This window comes from Podarcis bocagei (genome assembly GCF_964188305.1).
Source record: "Podarcis bocagei genome assembly, chromosome: 2".
NCBI classification, from domain to species: Eukaryota; Metazoa; Chordata; class Lepidosauria; order Squamata; family Lacertidae; genus Podarcis; species Podarcis bocagei.
The window spans coordinates 98,890,159-98,911,991 of record NC_138126.1 but is presented as its reverse complement, the minus strand read 5'-3'; the positions used below and the strand labels follow the sequence as shown (position 1 = coordinate 98,911,991).

General features: G+C 43.6%; 2 protein-coding genes across 4 annotated transcripts in view; both read left to right on the top strand.

Moving 5' to 3' along the window:
- CDR2L (cerebellar degeneration related protein 2 like) overlaps positions 1 to 9,831 on the top strand; it is a 34,318-nt gene extending 24,487 nt beyond the window's left edge. For all 3 annotated transcript variants that reach the window (XM_081184624.1, XM_081184623.1, XM_081184625.1), the window contains 3 exons: positions 652 to 800; positions 3,092 to 3,256; positions 6,520 to 9,831. In XM_081184624.1, coding sequence (XP_081040750.1) covers positions 652 to 800; positions 3,092 to 3,256; positions 6,520 to 7,405 — 1,200 coding nt within the window. In that variant the 3' untranslated portion in view covers positions 7,406 to 9,831. The remainder of the gene's footprint in view (positions 1 to 651; positions 801 to 3,091; positions 3,257 to 6,519) is intronic.
- A 3,313-nt stretch (positions 9,832 to 13,144) lies between these two features.
- Positions 13,145 to 19,744, top strand: MRPL58 (mitochondrial ribosomal protein L58). Its single transcript, XM_081184668.1, has 6 exons — positions 13,145 to 13,363; positions 14,979 to 15,015; positions 16,153 to 16,212; positions 17,432 to 17,514; positions 18,764 to 18,933; positions 19,600 to 19,744. Exons 1-6 carry the CDS (start codon positions 13,175 to 13,177, stop codon positions 19,682 to 19,684), a joined length of 624 nt encoding a protein of 207 aa, XP_081040794.1. The 5' UTR covers positions 13,145 to 13,174; the 3' UTR covers positions 19,685 to 19,744.
- The last annotated feature ends 2,089 nt before the right edge of the window (positions 19,745 to 21,833 follow it).

Genomic DNA, 21,833 nt, shown 5'->3' with positions numbered 1-21,833 from the left:
CTGCCACAGCGCAAGCCAGGATGAGCTGCAGCCTCAGAGATGTGCTATTAGGGGGAGGGATGAAAAACACATATGGAAGAGGGTAGAAAAGAGGTGGATTAAGGCCCACAGCTCAAAAAGACATTGCTTTGCATTCCTGGGAAGCCCTCCCACCCCTAACCCATATGTTTACATTCTGGGCAGCAGCTTTAGTCAGGGTCACTTTGAGCTTTGTTGAGTCCCTGGATTAGTTTCCAACAAAGTCCCTGAAATGGGGTTAACGGTGCAGACCTAACCCTGCCTGCTCAGAAGTAAGTCCTATTGAACTGAATTTAGTGTGGCTTACTCCCAGGTAAGGGGGGTTAGGATTGCAGCCTAAATGGCTTTGTCCCCTTTTGACAAAATGCATCTGTTTTCCATGGACTTTTTCTGTTTTCATTTTTCAAAATATTAAGATAGGCTTAGTAGTAGCTTACCTTGTTGTTGTTTTTTAATAGTAAATTCGGGCCCACCCATGTTGCCCATTAGGGTCAGCCTTTTAGTCAAAAGGCATTTTAAGTGATTCATCCAGTCTTTTGACTAAATGCTTTAGACCTACTGAATTGTTTTTTGGTATTATGTCCCTAATGTTTTTTTTTTTCTTATGGGCTTTTAAACCTTTTTTCTTTCCAGTATTTGACCAAACAGCTGGAAATGTTACGGCATATGAATGAACAGCATGCCAAGGTTTACGAGCAGCTGGATGTGACAGCGCGTGACTTGGAACTGGCCAATCAGAAGCTTGTGCTGGAGAGTAAGACATCCCAGCAGAAGATACAATGGTAATGCTTCATCTGGTGGGTCCTTCCATGTCTAAAGGTAGAGGTTGCCTGGCAGTTGGGGGGGGGGGGACATTCAAAACTGAGGTGGCATTGTTAATTCAAAAGTGAGGATTATAAGAACACAGCCGTTGTGACATTTTGCAGTTTCATGACCCTGTTCATGCCAGGGAACAACTGAGATGGTGGATCTGTTTCCATAATGTCCTCCGGGACATGAATGGAATGCAATATCTGTTCATAGAATCATAGAATCATAGAGTTGGAAGAGACCACAAGGGCCATCGAGTCCAACCCCCTGCCAAGCAGGAAACACCATCAGAGCACTCCTGACATATGGTTGTCAAGCCTCTGCTTAAAGACCTCCAAAGAAGGAGACTCCACCACACTCCTTGGCAGCAAATTCCACTGTCGAACAGCTCTTACTGTCAGGAAGTTCTTCCTAATGTTTAGGTGGAATCTTCTTTCTTGTAGTTTGGCTCCATTGCTCCGTGTCCGCTTCTCTGGAGCAGCAGAAAACAACCTTTCTCCCTCCTCTATGTGACATCCTTTTATATATTTGAACAAGAGGGTTCTTGTTCCCAAGTAGGGAAAACTTTCTTCTTCCTCTTCATTGGGAGAACAGTTTTTAATAAGAATTGGGTTTGTCAGCTACCCAGTGATAGCCAGTGGACAGGTAAGTTGATTGATCCTACATGTAAGCAAATATGAGAATTTGCCCTTCCTGCCCTTTGCATTGGGATCATCTAAGTTCTCCATATCTTAGAATACGTGGTTTTTCTGTCCGTTTAATGCTTCAAAGTGGAGGTGGAGAACCCTTTTTCAGCCCGAGGACCACATGCCGGTGGTGGGTGGGGTTATAGGCAAAAGTAAATGGAGCAGCAGATGCAAATTTTACCTTTGCACAGTAGCCTAGTACAATATTGACACACCCCTCTTTATCCTCTATTCAGAAAAGCAAGAGGCATTAGAGTTTGAGATACATCCCAGCCAGGCAAAACCATTTGTAGAGCAAAGAGGAGTGGCTTGGTGACGGTGCTGAAGGCCAAATCAAGAAATCTGAGGTTCCTTACCCCTGCTTTGAATAATGCAGAATAGCTTAGCTCAGAAAACATGGTGGCTCTAGTCTCACTATAACAGACTTCCAGGGAAGGCTTTGCAGGAGAGAGCTAGCTTTCGAATGTGTCTCCGTGAACTTTCATTGCAGTTGTGTGGCTCTGCCAATCATCAGCCCGAGGTGATGCGGCATGTAAGTACGTAGCTTGTCTAGTTTCCTGCTTACCTACCATTATAGTTAGGATGCCATCCAACTAACCAGTTATAATAATAATAATAATAATAATAATAATAATAATAATAATAATAAATTTTTATTTATATCCCGCCCTCCCCAGCCGAAGCCGGGCTCAGGGTGGCTAACAACAATAAAATAATGCAACATTCTGAAATCATTTCATTATAAAATTAATTCAAATCAAATTGATGGCAACCATTGGGCCAGAGATCCGCGAAGATTGCCGAGGGAGGGAGTCAGGCTGTGCCCTGGCCAAAGGCTTGGTGGAACAGCTCTGTCTTGCAGGCCCTGTGGAAAGATGTCAAGTCCCGCAGGGCCCTAGTCTCTTGTGGCAGAGCATTCCACCAGATTGGAGCCACAGCCGAAAAAGCCCTGGCTCTGGTTGAGGCCAGCCTAACCTCTCTGTGGACTGGGACCTCCAAGATGTTTTTGTTTGAAGATTGTAAGTTCCTCTGTGGGACATACCAGGAGAGGCGGTCCCATAAGTACGAGGGTCCTAGGCCGTATAGGGCTTTAAAGGTTAAAACCAGCACCTTAAACCTGATCCTGTACTCCACCAGGAGCCAGTGCAGCTGGTATAGCACCGGGTGAATGTGATATCGCAGCGAGGACCCCGTAAGGAGTCTCGCCGCAGCATTCTGCACCACCTGGAGTTTCTGGGTCAGTCTCAAGGGCAGCCCCATGTAGAGCGAGTCACAATAATCCAGTCTGGAGGGGACCGGCGCTTGGATCACAGTGGCTAGGTCAGGGCGAGAGAGGTAAGGAGCCAACTTGCTTGTGCAATGGCTTTTAGTTGTGCTGTTTAACTTTCCTTCTCCTCTCCCTTTAGGAGACATGTTGGGAGTGCTGAGGGCACAGAAGTTAACATTGCGCAGCTAAAAATCATTGCATTAGTATAACTCTGTAATTGGATACTGCCCCGTGTCTGTATCTCAGTCTAAAAACAAGCTAGCGTTCTCTTCTCTTTTTCTTTCCCATCAACTCTGGCTTCATGTAACAGCCTAACAGAAACCATTGAGGGGCTGCAGAACCAAGTCGATGACCTACAAAAGCAGGTGGAAGAGCTGCAGAGTCTAGATCAGCTACGCATCCGCCGGGAGAAGAGAGAGAGGCGCCGAACCATCCATACATTCCCTTGCCTCAAGGAGCTATGCTCTAGTCCCAGGTAATCTGCAGCTGGAGGGGCGGTGCTTTGCGGGCAGACAAGGGAGAACAGAGTTAGGACAGCCATTCCTTTGCAGGGGAAAGCTGTATCGGGCAGTATGGAACGTTCCAAGGCTGCAGCAATATTTTTCATTCAGGGACCCATGGGCATTGCTAATGGCAGAAAACAGATGGAGGAAAGTTTAATTTTATAGAATAGACTGTGCTGGTGGGTGGAAGGAGAACAAATATTTACAGAGTGCGTTAAAATAATAATAATAAAATTTGCTTTTTTGCCAGTTAAGCAGTTTCAGATCCTCTCAAAAAAATCCTAAAACCAAAGGGGGGGTGATGCAGATATCAGTTTTTGGCACGCATACCAGTCTCATTTCCATCTCCCTCTATTGCTGCCTGGTACACAGTTTGAGCAAATTCATATGTAGAATAGCATTATGAATTCCAGATTGGAGAGAGAACAGGTTTTAATAAAAGAGGGGAATATTCAGTAATGTCAGAATCCCCATTCTTGGATAAGGAAGGAAGGAAGGAAGGAAGGAAGGAAGGAAGGAAAAGAAGCAGCGTATTATCAGAACATCTTCTGTGATTATTTTTGTGCTCAGAATGATAACTTTAATAGTGTTATCACAACAGGACAGTTCTTTCCCACCCCTTTTTTTGAAGCTAAGGACTGTGTGCCCTTGCTATGCATATCTAGTATATAGGTAATTTAATTGTATACCAATAGTACCTCACTAGGGACGCGGGTGGCGTTGTGGGTAAAACCTCAGCGCCTAGGGCTTGCCGATCGCATGGTCGGCGGTTCGAATCCCCGCAGCGGGGTGAGCTCCCGTCTTTCGGTCCCAGCTCCTGCCCACCTAGCAGTTCGAAAGCACCCCTAAGTGAAAGTAGATAAATAGGTACCGCTTTATAGCGGGAAGGTAAACGGCGTTTCCGTGTGCGGCACTTAGCCGGCTCGCCAGGGCAGCTTCGTCACGCTGGCCACGTGACCCGGAAGTGTCTCCGGACAGCGCTGGCCCCCGGCCTCTTAAGTGAGATGGGTGCACAACCCTAGAGTCGGACACGACTGGCCCGTATGGGCAGGGGTACCTTTACCTTTTTAGCACCTCACTGTGGAGAACACGTGAGCTTTCCAGTCATTCTGGGTATGCATGTCACTTAAAAAAACAGTGTGCAAGAGACTGTGCACTCGTATCCCCCCTAAATGGTACCCCTGTCAATGAAGATTCATAAATATTTGCCTGAAAACAAGGGGCTCTGCACTTTAGAAGCAGACTGACCTCATTTTCAGATGTTCCTTTCCAGCGCTAAGCTCAGAGAAAACCAGTTCTGCAGTCTACTCAACCCTTTGGCCTGCCAGCAAGTTCATTGACATAGTTTCCATGTGGGTTGCAGGGGCACCATCTCAGCTTCTCCCATACCTGACAGCTCTTCCACCTGCAATTCCACCCCTGTACTAGAGTAACAAAAGTTCCCAATGCATGCTCCTCCCCAAGAGAAGCCTGATAGTCAGAGAGCTCATTTATCACCCACTCCAACTGCAATTCTTCCCTGACCTTCTGAAGACATTCCTTTGGTGCAGGGATTGGCAACCTAAGGCCCATGGGCTACAAGCAGGCCACGGGGGTCATTTAACCGGCCCTTGAGCTGCCCCCAAACCGAGCTGCCTGCTTGGCAAGTCCCTGTGCGCTGCGCTAAACCGGTGCGGTACAGGGGCTCGCTTTCATGGCACCAGAAATTGTGGGCAGGCCTGATCCGGCCCATGAAGGGATCTCCGCTGGAGTGAACCAGCCCAGGCAAGGTAAACCTTGCCAACCCTTCTTTGGTGTGTTTGCTTGTTCCAGCGGGAGCCGTCTAAACCAGCAGCATGCTGCATTGCAAACACAATCTGCTGAAAACCAGCAAGCAGAATTTCTGCTGCTGTGATGAAAGGAATATGCTATTAGGCCATAAGCTAACCCTAGGCAAAATCTGTTCAGTGCCTATGTTTCCCCACAATACCCCTGTGGTACTTTACCCAGAGTGCTGTAGGGCTCTGTGTGTTGCCTTAATAAAACCTGAATTTGGGTTTATGTAGGTCACATTCCCTCTGGGCCACTAAGAAGAATTTTCAGTACCTCTCCCAGCCACCAGTTCCAACCTAGAATGGAATGGGTCATGGGGTGGGGGGAGGAGATGGTATGGCTCCTCCCACCCCACCCCACTTCCATCTGTTTCAGCTAATGAATCAGGCATCTTAATGGGGGGAGAGAATTATATATGCTGACAGAGATAAGCCAGTGTTTGTTTTCCATATTATAAAATGACTCAGGGAGATGTTATCCCACTGGGATCATATTTATAACCATCCTCCCTCTCACTCTGGACAGCTGGCTTCAGAACTAGCTAGCTCTTTAGAGACCTGGAGACAAACTTTCAGAGATGAGCTGCCTTAACCCATGGTAACACATGGATATTTTTCTTTCTTTCTACAGCCTCTGGTCAAATAAGTTTGTTTAGTGCTTCGGGCAGTAACCTGGAAAATCAAAACAGGATCCCAAAACTCTGTCTGGCATAGAATAGAACCATAAGACGGCAGACACCGCATCCAGTGCAGGAATCAACTAACTCTTTCCTGTAAATGTTGCAGTGCTTATAATAAACAGAGCACAACACGTTTGTTTTTTATTCATCATCAAAATTCGCCTTAAAATCCATTATTCCCTTGAAGCCTATAGATTGTCTGTCTTCTTCCTTAGGAAGCTAATCTTAAGTACATGTAGCTTTCATTTGCTCACACTCATCCCTTCTTCCCTTTTCCTCCCTCCCTTCATTGTCTTGCCTGCAGTTCTACAGCTGGGGCCCTTTTTTTGCTGATATTGCTCTTAAGAACACCATTCATAGAGGTGTCACTATAAGAACAATAATGAGTGTATAGAATGCTTATAAGGTCCTTTGAAAAGAACAGTGCAAAGGTTTTCTTTAGGTCAGTTAAGCAGAACCGTACTTGGTTGGTGACTAGGGTTCAGTATGAAACTCAGGAAAGATAAGCAGAGTCCAGACAGCAAGTCTGTTGCCCTGTGGAAGAATTACTCCTGGCACATATTAAAATAGCACATCTCAATAAGGGTTCACCTATATGTTGCCATTTGGGGTGGGATACATAGGATTCTGTTGTGTACGGAGGTAACTTCTCTGTTAACCTTTGCTGGACTTATGGTACCCACCTAGGAATCTATAATGATTAGTTTGCTAATGGCTTTTTTGTTTTTGTTTTCTGGATATCAGATATGAAGATGCGTTCCAGATTCATAGCTCTTCAATGGAGTTCAGTCAGATGCCCTTGGAACGAGAGAATGAGCGGCTGCAAGCAATGGTGAATTCCCTCAGGTCCCAAGTCAACCAGGAGAAACAGCGGAAGGAGAGGGTGGAGAGAGAGTACACGTCCGTCATCCAGGAGTACTCAGATCTTGAGCAGAGGGTGTGTGAGATGGAGAACTGCAAGCTGCGCATTAAAGAGCTGGAAGGAGAGTTACTGGAACTCCAGCAGATGAAGCAAGTCAAGAAATATCTCCTCAGTAGAGAGGACAACCTGTCAGAAGCACTTCTGGAGCCACTGAACAATGCCCCAGAAGCTGACTACATTGACCTAACTGAGGAAGATGGAGGTAGAAACCATGAATCGTCCATGACAGCCTCCCCAAACCACCCTGTACGGAAAAGCTGTAGCGACACGGCCCTGAATGCCATTGTGACCAAGGATGCCGTGAGCCGCCATGAAGGCAACTACACACTGCATGCCAATAACGTACGCAAGAGGGGGATGTCAATCCTTAGGGAGGTGGATGAGCAGTACCATGCCCTGCTGGAAAAGTATGAGGAGCTCCTCAGCAAGTGCCGGCAGCACAAAGACAGCGTGCGCCATGCCGGTGTCCAAACCTCCCGCCCTATCTCTCGCGACAGCTCCTTTAGAGACTTCCGGGGAGAGGGTTATGAGCTGGACGAGCTCAAGACAATGGAGAAGAGCCTTAGCAAACACGTGGAGGCTGTAGACAAGCGGCTAGAGCAGAGCCAGCCAGAGTACAAAGCCCTGTTCAAAGAGATCTTCTCCCGAATCCAGAAGACAAAAGCAGACATCAATGCCACCAAGGTGAAAAAGAAGGCCACAAAGTGAATAATCCCGCTGCTTTGGCGTCACTGTGTTTGCCACAAGCAAATTCAGCATCGAGCTCTTCACTTTGGCACCAGGGAGCATTGTACAGCCTCCTGCCTCCCAAGTCCTAGGAGCTTCTCATGTTGATGTCTTCTTGCACAAAAAGGGAATCTCTTGGAGTGTTTCAGGAGTGGGAAGAGCCCACCTCACATTCTTCGAAGTCAGTGCTCCAAGCTGCCTGAGTCCCTGGATGTGCTGCAAAAAGCTCTATGTCATAGTTGTAGTTGGTACCCAAGATTTTCCAAGGAAACCCTTCGCATCACTGCAGCAGCCAGAAACCACAAACAGGAAATTAAACGAACTAGCCACAGTCTCACCTTCTCCCGCGACCAGTTGGATTTGCTTTCCTTCAAGCAACACAGCGACAAGCTTGGATTTCTTACAATGCCCTGGAATACCCAGAACGTAATAATTTAAAACATCAGTTTCCAGAGGCAGCTTCCATACACACACTCTTTTTCTTCAGTTTCCTTTCCCCCTTCTTCTTCCCATGAAGAACCCACAGATGCATCGGCAAGACTTTTTACTGGACTTCTCTCTTTCCGTAAGGGGAGCATGTTCTTCCTGTTTAAGCCATCCTCTTATTGGTCAGGTTTTTCAATTTTTACAATGCAAGCTCATTGCAACTGGAAAAACTTGAAAAAAGATTGCTGTTATGTCTTCATCAAGCATACCTAATTGTTCCACTCATATAAGATAGGACAGAGTGAGCTTAGGTTTACACTTCCTCCAGTATTTTTATTTTAGGAAGTTAGTTGTCATCACTTCGCTCATTTAACCTGGGCTTTCCAAGAAGCCAAACAAGAAGTGCTATTACTGGCTTGGAGAGACACCCTTGTCTTCATTTGGGTGTTGCGTTTCCCATGCCTTGCCGTTCAAGTGGTTTTTCCTAATTGTCTTTTGTGGCTGGCTCCTAAGACATGATTTGCATAGGCTTGCAAAAACTGAATAGTGATGACTCATGTTAAGTAGGAGTAAATTCAGCAAAACACCCAAGTTCAGTTGTCATCACTAATAATGTTGTTTATCGCACTATTCCACACCGTCACTTGTTAGTTAACGCTTCCGTTGCCAAGCTGCCTTTTCCAAAGGCTGTCTCTACTCCATTTATACATTCAACCTCGCTTACATATACCACACATTTACACACAAAAGGCCTCTTCAGTCTCAGGAATAGTCAGTATCCATTTCACAGAAATACAGAATTGGGATTCTTTAGTCACATGCTAATAAGTGATGGTTAGGGTCACATGCATATATGAAAATAAGCAGTATTATATTTCACTAAGTTTAGGGTACACATGCCAGAGTTCTCACTTGTGAGGGGACAATAGTAGCAATGATTATTAACTTACCAAGCAGTATTATACTTGAAGAAATTTTGGACCAGTTTCTTGTTTAGTTGTACCTGAATAAGACCCAAAGTCTGTGATGTTTCTTTGAAATCATGCTAGTGTAAATGAGTCTGCCTTTTCATTATTTCCAGCTTATTCCTTCATGTCCTCTCACTTTTCAGCACTGCGATTCTCAAATCGCACGCTTTGCAGTGGTCAGTATTAACAGGCCTGAGCCAAGTGACTTGAGGACCATGGCTCCTTACAGTTGGCTGCCAACATTTCTGCTTCTTGCCATGCTTTTACATTTCATGTTGGTAGACCTGGTTTTGACCTGAAGCGGATTTTGTGAACTAAGTAAATACAGGGTAAGAAGGCAAATGTGTGGAAAGTCAATGGTTAACAGAGTGAGATTTCCACTCCTCTGCCATCAGACTGTCATCTCGTTATGTGTTTGCTAGATTCTTGCCATGGGGGTCCTTGTGTTCAGCCAATTGAAGTCACTTTTGTAATGTGTGAAAGTATTTTTGAGCAAGCCTGCCCAGGGGCTCTTCTTTCTGGAAAGATTCTTCCTCTACTACTTAATGCCAAAACTTCTTTTGTACCCTTGATGTGGCCCAGCTTTTGAAGTATTAGGAGCCATAGACATGATTGTGGCTACCACTCTGGTAACCATGATGACAAACCTTCATGCCTTACAGTTGAAAAAGCAAGTTGTCTGGGGGGTAAAATAACAAAGGAAGTTGGTTTTCTCAAGAGCATTTACCTTGCTCTGTGTGGCTGCCATCATGGCTGCTGATGTTTTGATTAACTTTCCTTTACTATCTTTCTACTAAGGGACTTTTGAACGGATGTTTGTTCTCAAGTCATCTGTTTGTTGCATCAGTATTTGGGGCGGGAGGGGGCCATTGCAATCATTCTTGGTTTTGAACACCGTTAATGTGCAAACCAGCATCCCAGTTTAAGTGTAGTATACTTAAAATTAATATATTTAAAAATGCTTTATTCTCTTCTTAAATAAAAAAAGAAACACCAGTATTCTGAACACGGAAATTTCTTGTGTTTATTTCTTTGCATTCCAGAAATAGGCTTGCTGCTTTGAATTCTCAGCATCATTTAGGTCAAGAAAATGCTTTAGGCATGATAAAAAGTGGAGGGTAACCACCAGAATGGATGTGCTGCTTCTCTTTATTTATTACATAACAGATAGTTCCTGTTTTTGTGGGACGAGGATTCATTCTGTTATTAAAAAGCACCCCTTTACACACGTCAACATTCTGAACGCTCCAGTAGCTTGAAACATTTTCTTCCATGCTTGCAAATGTCAGCTTTGATTTCTTGAACACACTTCAGAGTAATTACTCATGCAAACAATGAGATATTAACACTTGCCTCAACAAAGGGACAGCTGCATCGCATAGCCAGTCAGTTCAGCAAAATGCTGAGAGCATAATTTCTTTGACCAAAAATAATACTGGCTGTATTGTGTACAAAAAAAATCTAGTGAACTTGTCTTTCCACTAAAAAACAGAATCTGCTTCCTACTTCTATAGCGTATATCCGTCTTAAAGCTCCCTGGCATGCTGTTCATCAGCTGGATCCTCGTTGTTGTGGAAACCTTTTATACAGCCTGGGGTGTAAATAGCAGATGCGACCAGAGGCACAATGGATGGGACTCTTAACTTTATACAATAAGCTACATTCCAGACACACAAATCTGAGGATTCTACACCCACCCACACACCACTTAGGCAGCTGAGGTGTTATCACAGGACAGTTTCCAGCCAGCCAGAAGCACTTGCGTGGAGCAAGCAGGTGAGCGGCATCGAGAGAGGATGTGGATTCAGGAGAGTCTGAGAGCTAGATAGCTGCATTTCGTCCCCCAGGCCTGAGGTTCCTTACAGCTGCTCAACATAAGATGAAAACTTGACACCGGTTGAACTAAAGTGATGGGCAATCCTGCTCTAGGTTAGATTTAATTTGGACTCGCTGAGTTAATAAACTGCTTGTTTGTTTCATATTTAGCTTGTTATTAAAGAGCTTGGTTTCTTCCAGATGGCCTCTGCTATGTGTCATCAGTTATATAACCTGCAAGCTCTGGAGACCCCCTTGCCAGGCACCACAGATGTGGCTCTTGCACAAGCGGAAGAGATGGCTACCAAACTGGGGAAGCAACACCAACAGGAAAAGAGAGGCACTCTGGGTACATGGGGAAAGGTTTATTTCTGGCCAAATGCACTTCAGAGCTTGTTTAGGCACTTGCCGTGAACAGCTCTATACAAAGCTTGCCCTCGGAAAGATTATTCCAAAACGTATATTGCCTCAAATAAATCACCAGGAGTTCCTTCCTGTCTTTTTTCTTCCTCCAAATGGTATGGATTCCCAAATCTATGCCAAACAGGCTACGAGAAGGCTAGAAGCCTGTTTTTGGCCCTGATGTATGCTGACCATATCTAGGGTCTACAGCAGTTCAGGGGGCCTAGCCCCCAGTTCAGGGACCTGCTGTGTCCCCCCAAGACTTAACTAATTTTGAGAGCAGTTGTGGAAAAATAAAATACACAGCGCTCTGGTGGCCAGAGTGAATGCAGCCCTCCTCAGGCCCAAAATATTAGCCAATTTAGAGATTTTGAAATTTCAGTTTCATAATCTGGCAATGCCATACTGCCACCAAATTCCAGGTTGTTCAGGGGGAAATTGTCAGGAACCCTAAGCAGGATTAAACCAGCACCATCATACATTAGTATGAATGCAAATGGTTCAGCCTTCAGCAGATAATCAAGAGCCATGATCACAGTTTTTCAGCCTAAAAGCCTTCAGATTGGGGAAAGGGGCAAGTAATAGGGCATGATTAGCTTCTAAAAAACACAAGCAAACCTCAATGGGCCACATTTTTGCATCTTTGCTGCCAAGCTCCTTCCACCCCAATTACCATGCTCTCCAGGTTGTGTCCCTAAGCAACTCACCACTATCCTCTGTCTCATTTGCTAGATCAACATTTCAAAGCCACGAGGGAATTTTGAAAAACTTGCGGTCTTTTCTCCAAACTGCAACAGAGATTAAATACTGTCAAATACGTACAAGATACTTCACTATGTCTGTTGGTTCTGGCAAATGCTGTGAATAAGAGCAGGGGGTTGGACTAGACAACCCTTGTGGTCCCTTCCAACTCTACAATTCTACAAAGAGAACTAATGAATTTACATCTAGTAACTTGGCTCCATTATATGAGATCCTGTCCACTGACCTCCTGGAGCCTAACCATTTACCACAAGGCAAAAGCATCAAATTTCAAAAAATAAAATTTATTTTGTCCCCCTCCAAATTTTCCTTTGACGAAGCATTTCCTCTGACCTATAGCTGAACATGAGCATTTGCTCTGTTGTGAACCAGCAGCATTACTTCCAGTGTATAATGAGAATCGTTTCTTGGGTTATCCAAGACTGAAAACTTAACCCCTCGGGCAACTGAAGCCATGCATGTGGTTTCCATCGGTTAATGTATTTTACAGCCCAGTCTTATGTTTACTCAGAAGTCAATCCCTCCGAGTTCAATTAAGCTTGCTCCTAAATAGGGAGATCTGCTATTCTTTCATTGGGATCAAACTCCATTGAACACAGTGGGACTTTACTTTCAAGCAAATACTTGGGCAACGGCTTGCATGCCTCCAACTTTGAAATTTCACAGGAATGCTTGGAAACATAGGGATTCCCTGCAAATAGCTGATACACTCAAAACGAAAACAAGCACATTTTGGCCCAGTACTTTTAATTATGAGGACAATGCTACAATTCTGAGCAGAATCCAGCGATTTACTTATTTATTTTTTAAATAAAAAGTGCTATTTGCTCCATTTAGACCTGATGATAGGAGTTTCTCCAGGCTGCTCACAAAGCAAATATAAAATAGATTAAAATGTAACATTCATATAAAACCAGTGCTTTTTTTCAGGGGGGATACAAGGATACCCAGCATACCCCTAAACATTTTGTGAATCTTTGTACTTTTGTCCATTTACTGTATTTATTTTCCCCGATTTGAAATATAAAATGGTGATTTTCTTGAGTCAAAATAAGAGTACCTCTGAACATTTTTTAAGGGGAAAAGCACTGTATAAAACAATTAAAACTAAAACAGATTCATTTTAGAAACTGAAATGCAATTTAAATCTAAGAAGCTCAGACTGTGGAAGATAAAAGTGTTTAGAAGTGGACAGCCTATATCAACAGCAGCGGAGGCCCAGCATATCTCCTCCCCAGATTTCGGGATCGCATATGCGCGCTTATGCAAGAGGCGGAGGGGAAAGGTGAGGAGGAGAGCCGTGTTTCTCCGGAACGGCAAGTGACCGGGTGCCTTTTGCAGCCGGACTTTTTTAGAGCAGCACTCAGCCCAGCACAAGATGGCGGCGTGCGCGCTGCGCTGCCTCTGGCGATGGCCGGCGCTGAAGCTGCTCTCCGCAGAAGCGGCTCGGGACTTCCCGCGCCGAGCCATCGCCTCCGCTCGCCCAGACTCCGGTTCTGAATTCCGGAGCGAATACAGCTTGGACAAACTCTACCCCTCGCAGCAAAAAGGAGCCGACGCAAAAAAGGTTAGGAATCCGGATTGGAGGCGATTGATGGTCGGAGCACCTAGATCTATATAAAAACAGAGTAGCACCTTCCTTGGATTTCCGTTCGTATAGTTTACGCCTCTCCCTCACCGCCGGTCTGCGGGTGGAAGTTACGTTGCCCCATGTAAATGAATAGGCCTAAGAATAGGAACTGGAGAAATGCAGGTTCGAATCCCAGCTGCGCTTATTAACTTCACTGGGTGGCCTTGGGCTGGTCGTTGTCTCTTACCCTGACCTATCTCACGGAGATGTTGGGAGGATAAAATAGAGCTGCCTCTTGTTTAGAGGGGGGGGGGTGTCATGATATAGACTGATGTAATAAATAAAATAGCATGTTTTCTCTGAGGGGATAGCCATAGCTGTCAACTTTTCCCTTTTCTTGCGAGGAATCCTATTCGGAATAAGGGAATTTCCCTTAAAAAAAGGGAAACGTTGACAGCTATGGGGATAGCACATCTGTCCCAATGTGAACAAATGTGAGCAGCAAAGATAAACAATTCTTGTTTTTTGTTTATATATCCATATATTCTCTATATCTCAGTTTCCCTCCCTTATGACAACCAAAGCAGTGTATATGCTGTTCCCAAGCAGCCTCCTATCCAGCCACTGACCAGAACCCAGTTCTGCTTAGTTTGAGTAAGGTGATGGTTCTGCGAGATGTTAGATTGTACTACCCTTTTGCTTCTAACTCTGCCTTTACTTAATCTTAAAGATTATCTAATTCAACTTCCTGCCAATGTAGGAAATTCACTCCTACCATTTGCCTAATAATAACAATAACAATTTATTTACTTATACCCCGCCCATCTGGCTGGGTTTCCCCAGCCACTCTGGGCGGCTCCCAACAGAATAATCATAATAAAGTGATAAAACATCAAACATTAAAAACTTCCCTAAACAGGACTGCCTTCAGATGTTTTCTAGAAGTCAGATAGTTGTTTATTTCCTTGACATCTGATGGGAGGGTGTTCCACAGGGCAGGCGCTACTACCAAGAAGGCCCTCTGCCTTGTTCCCTGTAGCTCCACTTCTCACAGTGAGGGAACCAGCGATAGGTAGCTATCCAGTATGCTTTATCTGGAGAATGGCAATGAGATGTTGAGACTGAATTCAAGGGTGGTGATTTCTTTTTCAGACTCAGTCGTACAATGATTCTGCATGTTGAAGTCCTCATGAGTTGCCCCTCCCCTTTTTTCTTGAAGTTTCAGATGTGATAAACTAGTATTGTGAATGACTTGACAATAGTGGATACAACTTACTGCTCCTGGTTGAATAAAGGGTTTTCAGAATCTGATGAACCACACTTAGTTCAAGAAGTCCTCTGATTGTGAGCTTTGCTGAACTGAAAAATGGTCACAAGAGTCTGGTCTAAGACGTTAAAGCTGAGGAAACAAAATAATTTGAGTGCCTAGAAATCTGTATTGTACAAAGTAAAGCTAAAAATTGATAGACCCTGCCAATGGCCTTTTAAAAAAAATCTATTGCTGTAGTTGCATATTTTTCCATTTTCTGTTTATACACTAATTGTACTACAGAAATTTTTACAGTAGTATTAAGTTGCAGTTGCTTAACAATATGTATCTCTGTGTTAACAGGATTTGGCAAACCAGACTGTTCCCGACATACCTGTAGGTGAGTCCAGAACATTAGAGAAGTGACGTCTCTTTCTCCCGAATGATTTCCCCAGGCATTCATTTTATTTGCCTGTAACAGTGTAATCCTATGCAGGCTTGCTTGGAAGTAAGTACTATGGCTATATTTCTGATTTAAACAGGCCTATAGGCTTGTGCTGTAAATCAGTTAAATTTAGTGGAGGATTGGGTACTGGCACAGAACTGCAAAGAACAGATGGGCCAATCATTAACAAAACAATGCCTTCTAGTGCTTGTGTTGCCAGTGGAGGCCACATGCCAGTGGTGGGTGAGGCCAGAGGCAAAAGTGAACAGAGCAAGCCATGTGCCTTCTTTGCACAGTAAGTTTCTTTCTACACACAGTCACACATCACTCTCTGTTTTCCATCCAGGCAGGCAAGAGGCATTATCAGAGTTCCAGGACATATTATAGCAAGGCAAAGACACTCAAGGAGAGTGTGAAACATGGTCTGCAGAGGGGATGTAGCTTGGGGAGAGTCCCAAGGACCATGTAAAGAGACACATTTGGCCCCTGCGGCTCAGGATCTACCCCCATGCTAAGCCAAACCTCAGGAGTAATGTGGCTGCAGTATTTTCACATGCACCAGTACACTTGCTTGTTCATTCTAAGCTCTAGTTCGGCTTAATGTCATACGTAACTCAGGATGCTTATCTTAATTTTACATTTGATAAAGCAGTAATTAATTCTATGCGGCTTGTATGCTACCTTAAAATATATATACTTCAAGCATTGTTTTTATTATATATCGAAAACATTCAGAAACATATACCCTAAAAACAATGCCCACAGTCCCATGTACTTCCCCATTACTGGAAAGTAAATCCCGTTGGTGGAAAATGCTTTCGCTGAGGCTACCACTACAATTCATTACCTGCTTATTTCACCAGATGGAGAATACGGTAACTACTTAAGGACAATTGGAATGCTCCTACAGGAGCCTTAAGGAGTGTTTACTGGAGTTACCTTCATACTTCAAGAGGTCATCTCTATTCCAAGTGTGACCTTCCAGATCAGTATATCCTTTCCTATGCAATTTCACCCTTTCTTCTTCTTCCATATACATACACAAAGCCATGACTGTATCTTTTCAATATTTCTCTTTGCAATCTTTTCCAGGTCGTTTGTCCATATCATATTGCCGAAGTAGTGGCCCAGGAGGCCAGAACGTTAATAAAGGTACGAAAAATATCGGAGCAGATTTAAATAGATACTTGTCCTGGGCATGCATGCTTGGGAGTGAGCTCCCTTTTGAGGAAACATGAGTAAAATCAAGCTGTGGATTTTTCTGTTAATCAGTGGTGCTATTAGATGTGTAAAGTTGACGTTTGTACATCTTAATCTGAGGACTCATTAGCCTTATGACTTTGACAAGTACTGAAAGATCAGTGCTTCTTTTTAACTGTCAGATGGTGTGGTGGTTGCTCACGAGTAACCAGGCAGGAGTAACCGACCTGTCTTTGGCAGGTTTTTATTTGTGCAAACTATTTACAGTGCAGGACCAGAAAGTTCATGTCCATCTCAATCACTTGCAGATTCCGGGAGTGGCCCCTTCCGGTTTCCCCTCCAGCATAAGAACTTAAGACACCCCAAATATCCGCCTTCCCTCCTTGTGTTTCACACCTCTGCATAAACTGGGCGACAGAAATTGCATGCCTGTTTCCTGGCTGGCCGGGCTAGGTGAGGCGCTTGGGCTCTCAGTAGCATCTTTGAGCCCTCCCCTCGCTCAGCTTTCCCATTCCGCCTCTGCTCCACTGGAGGTGTGGCTTTCCCCTTCGTAGAATGAGGAGCTGCTTCTCAGGAGCATGGGGGGCTCACTGTATTCCCATGCCTCCCTCCCCTGTCCTGATGGCAGCTCCCTGACATTAACTAGTTTCTCTTTTCTTCATTTTTTTTTAAAAGATCAGAGTTAATATTCAGTGCTGTAATAGGAACGCCCTCTCCTGTCCTCTGCAAGTCCCTGTGTTCCCCCCATCTGCTCCAGAGGATCCTCCAACCCTTTGGAGATTTTGGGACATGTGTTTGATACATAAAACTCCTGTGACTTTAAAATGGTTCTTTTGAGTTGTTTACAAGGAAACATTGTTTACAAGGGGGGGAAATGCTCCTGAGGGTGGACTTTGCTGGCCAAAATGCATTGGGCATTAATAAAAAGTATTACTTTTCGGCTTTTTTGAGATTGAGTCTCCTTTTTTGCCATGTCTCTTGGAATGCCAAGAATTCTTCTGAAAATGCAGGACACTTCAAAGTTAGATGGTGGGGGGGTGACATTTCGCATGGCAGCAAGATCAGCTGGTGGGGTATGTGTGACATTGAATTGAAATCTGAACCTGCAGCCTTTGGATAGGATCTGCAGTTTTCCTAGTAATAGTCATGTATTTCTTTGTTTCACTCGCAGTAAATACAAAGGCAGAAGTCCGGTTCCATTTGGCAACAGCAGATTGGATCTCGGAAGATGTGCGACAGAAAATGGCCACGATGGTAATTCTTAGCATTTATCTTTCTTTTTCTAGGTACTTCCCAAGCTATTCAGCCCAGCAGGATAGTTTGATCTTGGAGTATTAGTTTATTGAAGCAGCACACAAGGAAATTAGGGTGCTCTGAGAAGCCATTTAGGCAATATAACTCAATATTGATTACATATAAACCCATGCTAACTGTGGTTAGCATCCCATTCAAGGTGCAATGCTATGCTGAAAATTTGTTGGCTGAGGGACTTTTCGATTTGTGCGTTCTATTTGTATGGGCTTCTTTTCCATTCCTGGGGTGAGCACACATTGGATACAGCAGCCATTTGGTCCAGGCATAATGCAAGCCTAGGACTGCTTGCCACCTTTAGCTAGTGTCTGGTGACCTGTGCAAATCTAACTTCTGCATTGAGGAAAGTAATTGCTAAGCATAAGCTAAGTTAATGTCTGGAATATTTTTTTTCCTAAAGCATTTTATCAGTGAAAGTTCTCTATTTATCCTTACCTTGTTTTTCACTCTGCAGCGTGATTGCTGTATACCCAAAAACAGCACCTGGAGGGTTTGGTTAATTGTCGCAACTCTTATTTGTTGATGTTGTGTTATCCTATTATGGAATTCAGATCCTTTTTTTCCATCAGCACTCTGGTGCTGGATAATGTAATAGAAGAGCCTTGGAGCAGTGGAGATATTGAGGTCCACAGCAACAGAACACCTCACCTAGTGGCATCTGCCAGATCCTAGTGCTTGAAAGTTTGCTGTTCTCGACATTCTGCTGGTAACTTGTTAATATTCTGCAAAAGCTCCCACAGTTGCAGTACTACTGGAGTGCCTGCTCTCAGGTTCCCCTGCCCAGTAAATGAGGTATCCACTTTTTACTGGGCAGCCCAAATCCAAGGTGGGAATAAGCAGGATTCTAATCCACAGCTTCCTATAAGCAGTTTACTGAAACAAAGATAATTACATCTGGTAATATTTCCCCAGCACCATTACACAGTAAATCTAAAACTTTCATTGAGGCTGCCGACCCATGTATTCCTGGGAATAAGCCCCAGTGAACACAGTGAGATTTAACTTCAAAATGAACATGCATAGGTTTGGGCTGTAAGGATAACTTTCAGAAGAGATGGTCAGAAGTTGCCTCCTGTGGCAATCATGTCTGCTTTCCCTCTTTAAAAACAAAACAAAAAACAAAACCTTATTTTTAGGCTGGTAAACTAATGAAAATGGAATGCTCCATAGTAAAAAATGTTTTCTTTCGCAGCACAAGAATAGGATCAGTAAATCTGGAGAACTGATAGTCACCTCTGAAGTAAGTCGCTACCAGATGAGGAATTTGGCAGCTTGCTTGCAAAAAATCAGAGAGATGATTATAGAAGCCACTGAGATGCCTCGGACTGAATCGAAAGAGACGGTGGAAATGATCAGAAGCAGGTATGAGTCCATTAGTTAGATAACACTTCATCCAATCAGCATGCATCTGTAGCTGACAGCTGTTACTTTAAAAATGGCACCCTACAGTGTTCACTTAGAGCAAGGTGAAATCATCTGTAGCTACCATTAGCCAAACAGAGCAGCTACTTGCTTCCAACTGTCAAGGGTGTGTCACAAAATCATATTAGGTAGCTTAGGCAAGGATCCAGGAGGCCCTCAGCTGACCCCTGGCTTTAACACATAATAAATAAGATAGCCTTCATTTTCTCTTAGTTCTAGCTGGACAAGCTGAGACAGTTTTTGTTTCTTGACTTAGGGCAGAGCACCATGGGTCATCTCTTGTGTGTATTAGAGTGTAAGTGGACCTCTGGAATCGTAATATATACATCCGAGGTAGCATTGCTGTATTTCACTTATATAGAAAGGGCATCACTTTCAGAATGTTGCACTTGGATAAAACATAGCAGGTACCTCTTCTCTGGGAAAATACCAACTACTTCAGGCTTTTTAGAAGAAATATCCCTTAACTACTTAGGATTTTACTTTTCTTTGAAATGTTGATTCTGCGTGACAAGAACCTGATACAAATCATTTATGATAACAAACCGGAATCATTTCACAGACACACTTAACTATGTCATCCTCAACCTCTCTATTTGATTTTAGGGTGGAGAAAATGAACCGTGAACGCCTCCGACAAAAAAAGATTCGCTCTTCTGTAAAACAAAGCCGGCATGTGGACTTTGACTGAATGCACCAGAGAAAAAGAGCATTCTGGAACACATCCATTGGACTCTTTCTAATATTTGGATTTGGAAAAGAATAAAAAAAAACCTTACACCATAAAATCTGTTCCTTGCAGTTTATGAAATGAGGGTGGATGTTTTCGCTAAAACTAATGGAGCTTGAAGCTGAAGTCCTATGTCAACTGCCATAACATACATTTACCAAAGTAATTAATCCAACTCTTCTTGGCTGTAGCACAGAGCTTTTCAAACTGTGTGTTGTGACACGTTAGTGTGTCGGCTGCAGTTTGTAGATGCGTCATGCAATGCTGGAAAGGGGCTAGTTTAACCTCCTGATTCGGTAGTAAAACTGAAATACTGTTGTAACAAAATGATGCATGTCTAAAAAGTGTGTCACCAACATGTCAAGTTTGGAAAGCTCTGCTGTAGCAGTTAGCTTTTAAATGAACAGCTCTTCTAAGCATAAGTCTTGTACATTTTTTGAATCATTTCTAGGGCAGCTGTACTGTACCATGTTTGTTTGCTATCCCTGCTTTCTCATGCAATCTGTTCTCACCCATCCTAAACCTGTTCATATTTATGTGCACATAAATATTTCAAATATTTATATCCCATTTTTCTACCTGACAACAGGCATACAAAGCAGCTGAAAATTAGTGATACTTTAAAAAGGGGAGGGGGGCAGTAGTGCTTTTATGAACCCTTTGTGGCCAATGATTATGGAGTATATCCAGTTCTCTTGCCTTAGATGTTGCTACCACGGGCTAGATAACCCAAACATTGGGAGCTACCTTATTTCCCAGGCAGCTGTATGAATTACAATGCAGCCATTTTGACGTAAAATTGGATGTACGTTGTTGGAAGACTTGAGGCAGCAATGGGGCTTCATACAAGTTATGAACTAGCTGCCCCTCTCTGAAGACCCTGTTGTTTCCCTGTTCATGCCATAGCTTTGTATGTTTCCTGCTACGTATGGGAGTGGAGAATGCAGGGAAGTTACCGAGCAACAACTGAGTCTTTTTCTACTGCTTCTAGAACAGGGATAGGGAATCTTCAGCCCTCCTGATGTTACTGAACTCCCATCAGTTCCAACCAACAGTGCCAATGGTCAGGGATGATAGGAGTTCTGGAAGAAGTGGAAATAAAGGGTAGAGAAAACATGGAATGACATAAAATCAGGAGTGGAAAGAACCTTGTCTGTTCTTGCTCGTACCTCTGATCTGGTATCTTGGGGACAAGAGTTGTTTCTTAGCCAGCACGCTGCAGCTTGCCAACTTAAATGATAGCATTTTTACAGGTGGTTTATTCTATAATCAAGTTAGGCATTTCCTTGATATTTCTCTTGAATTACTTTCTGCAACTGCTTTTTTCTGAGGCAAAATTTATTTCCGTGAAAGACATCTGTTCCATACTTCTTGAAAACCATTGTTATAAATAATATAGAATACAGTTCCTTCTTCGTGCATTTTCTGGAAGTATCTCGACAGTACTGTACTTTGAAAAGGCCACGTGTTCCTCTTCTCTAAAGCCAATTTTGAGTTCTCTCTGATTGCCACAAGAGGGCACTCTGAATTTAAGGGAAAGGTTGCTTGTCACTTTGTTGCTATAAAATCACAATGCAGCATTTTTACAGTAATTCTAATTGTTAATTAACAGTTGTCACGAGAAAGAAGCAGGCTACTTATTTAGAACATGAGAGGTAGAGGAACATTATTTTGAACACTGGGCAAAGTTTACATCACTGGCTGGTTAAAAATAGGCTTAAAATTCTGATATAATAAAAATTCTTCTGGAATACACAATACATTAATTGGGAGATGTACACTATAATACCTAAGACTATCTAGCTGCTGTATACATTTAGAGCAATTTACGACAGCAAACAGTCATGCCTTTTCCCTAATAATTCTGGGAACTAGTTTGTTAAGGTTGATAAGAGTTGTAAGGACACCCCAGTTCTCCTTAACACAGAGTTCCCCTGGGAAGAAGGACTGATTGCTAAAGCATTCCGAGAACTGTAGTTCCAAGAGGGGAACGGGGTCCTCACAACTCAGCACCCTTAACAAACTACAATTCCCAAGATTCCTTGGGGGAAGCCATGAGTGTTTAAAGCGGCATCATAGTGTAACCTAAGGCTACAATCCTGACCCCCAG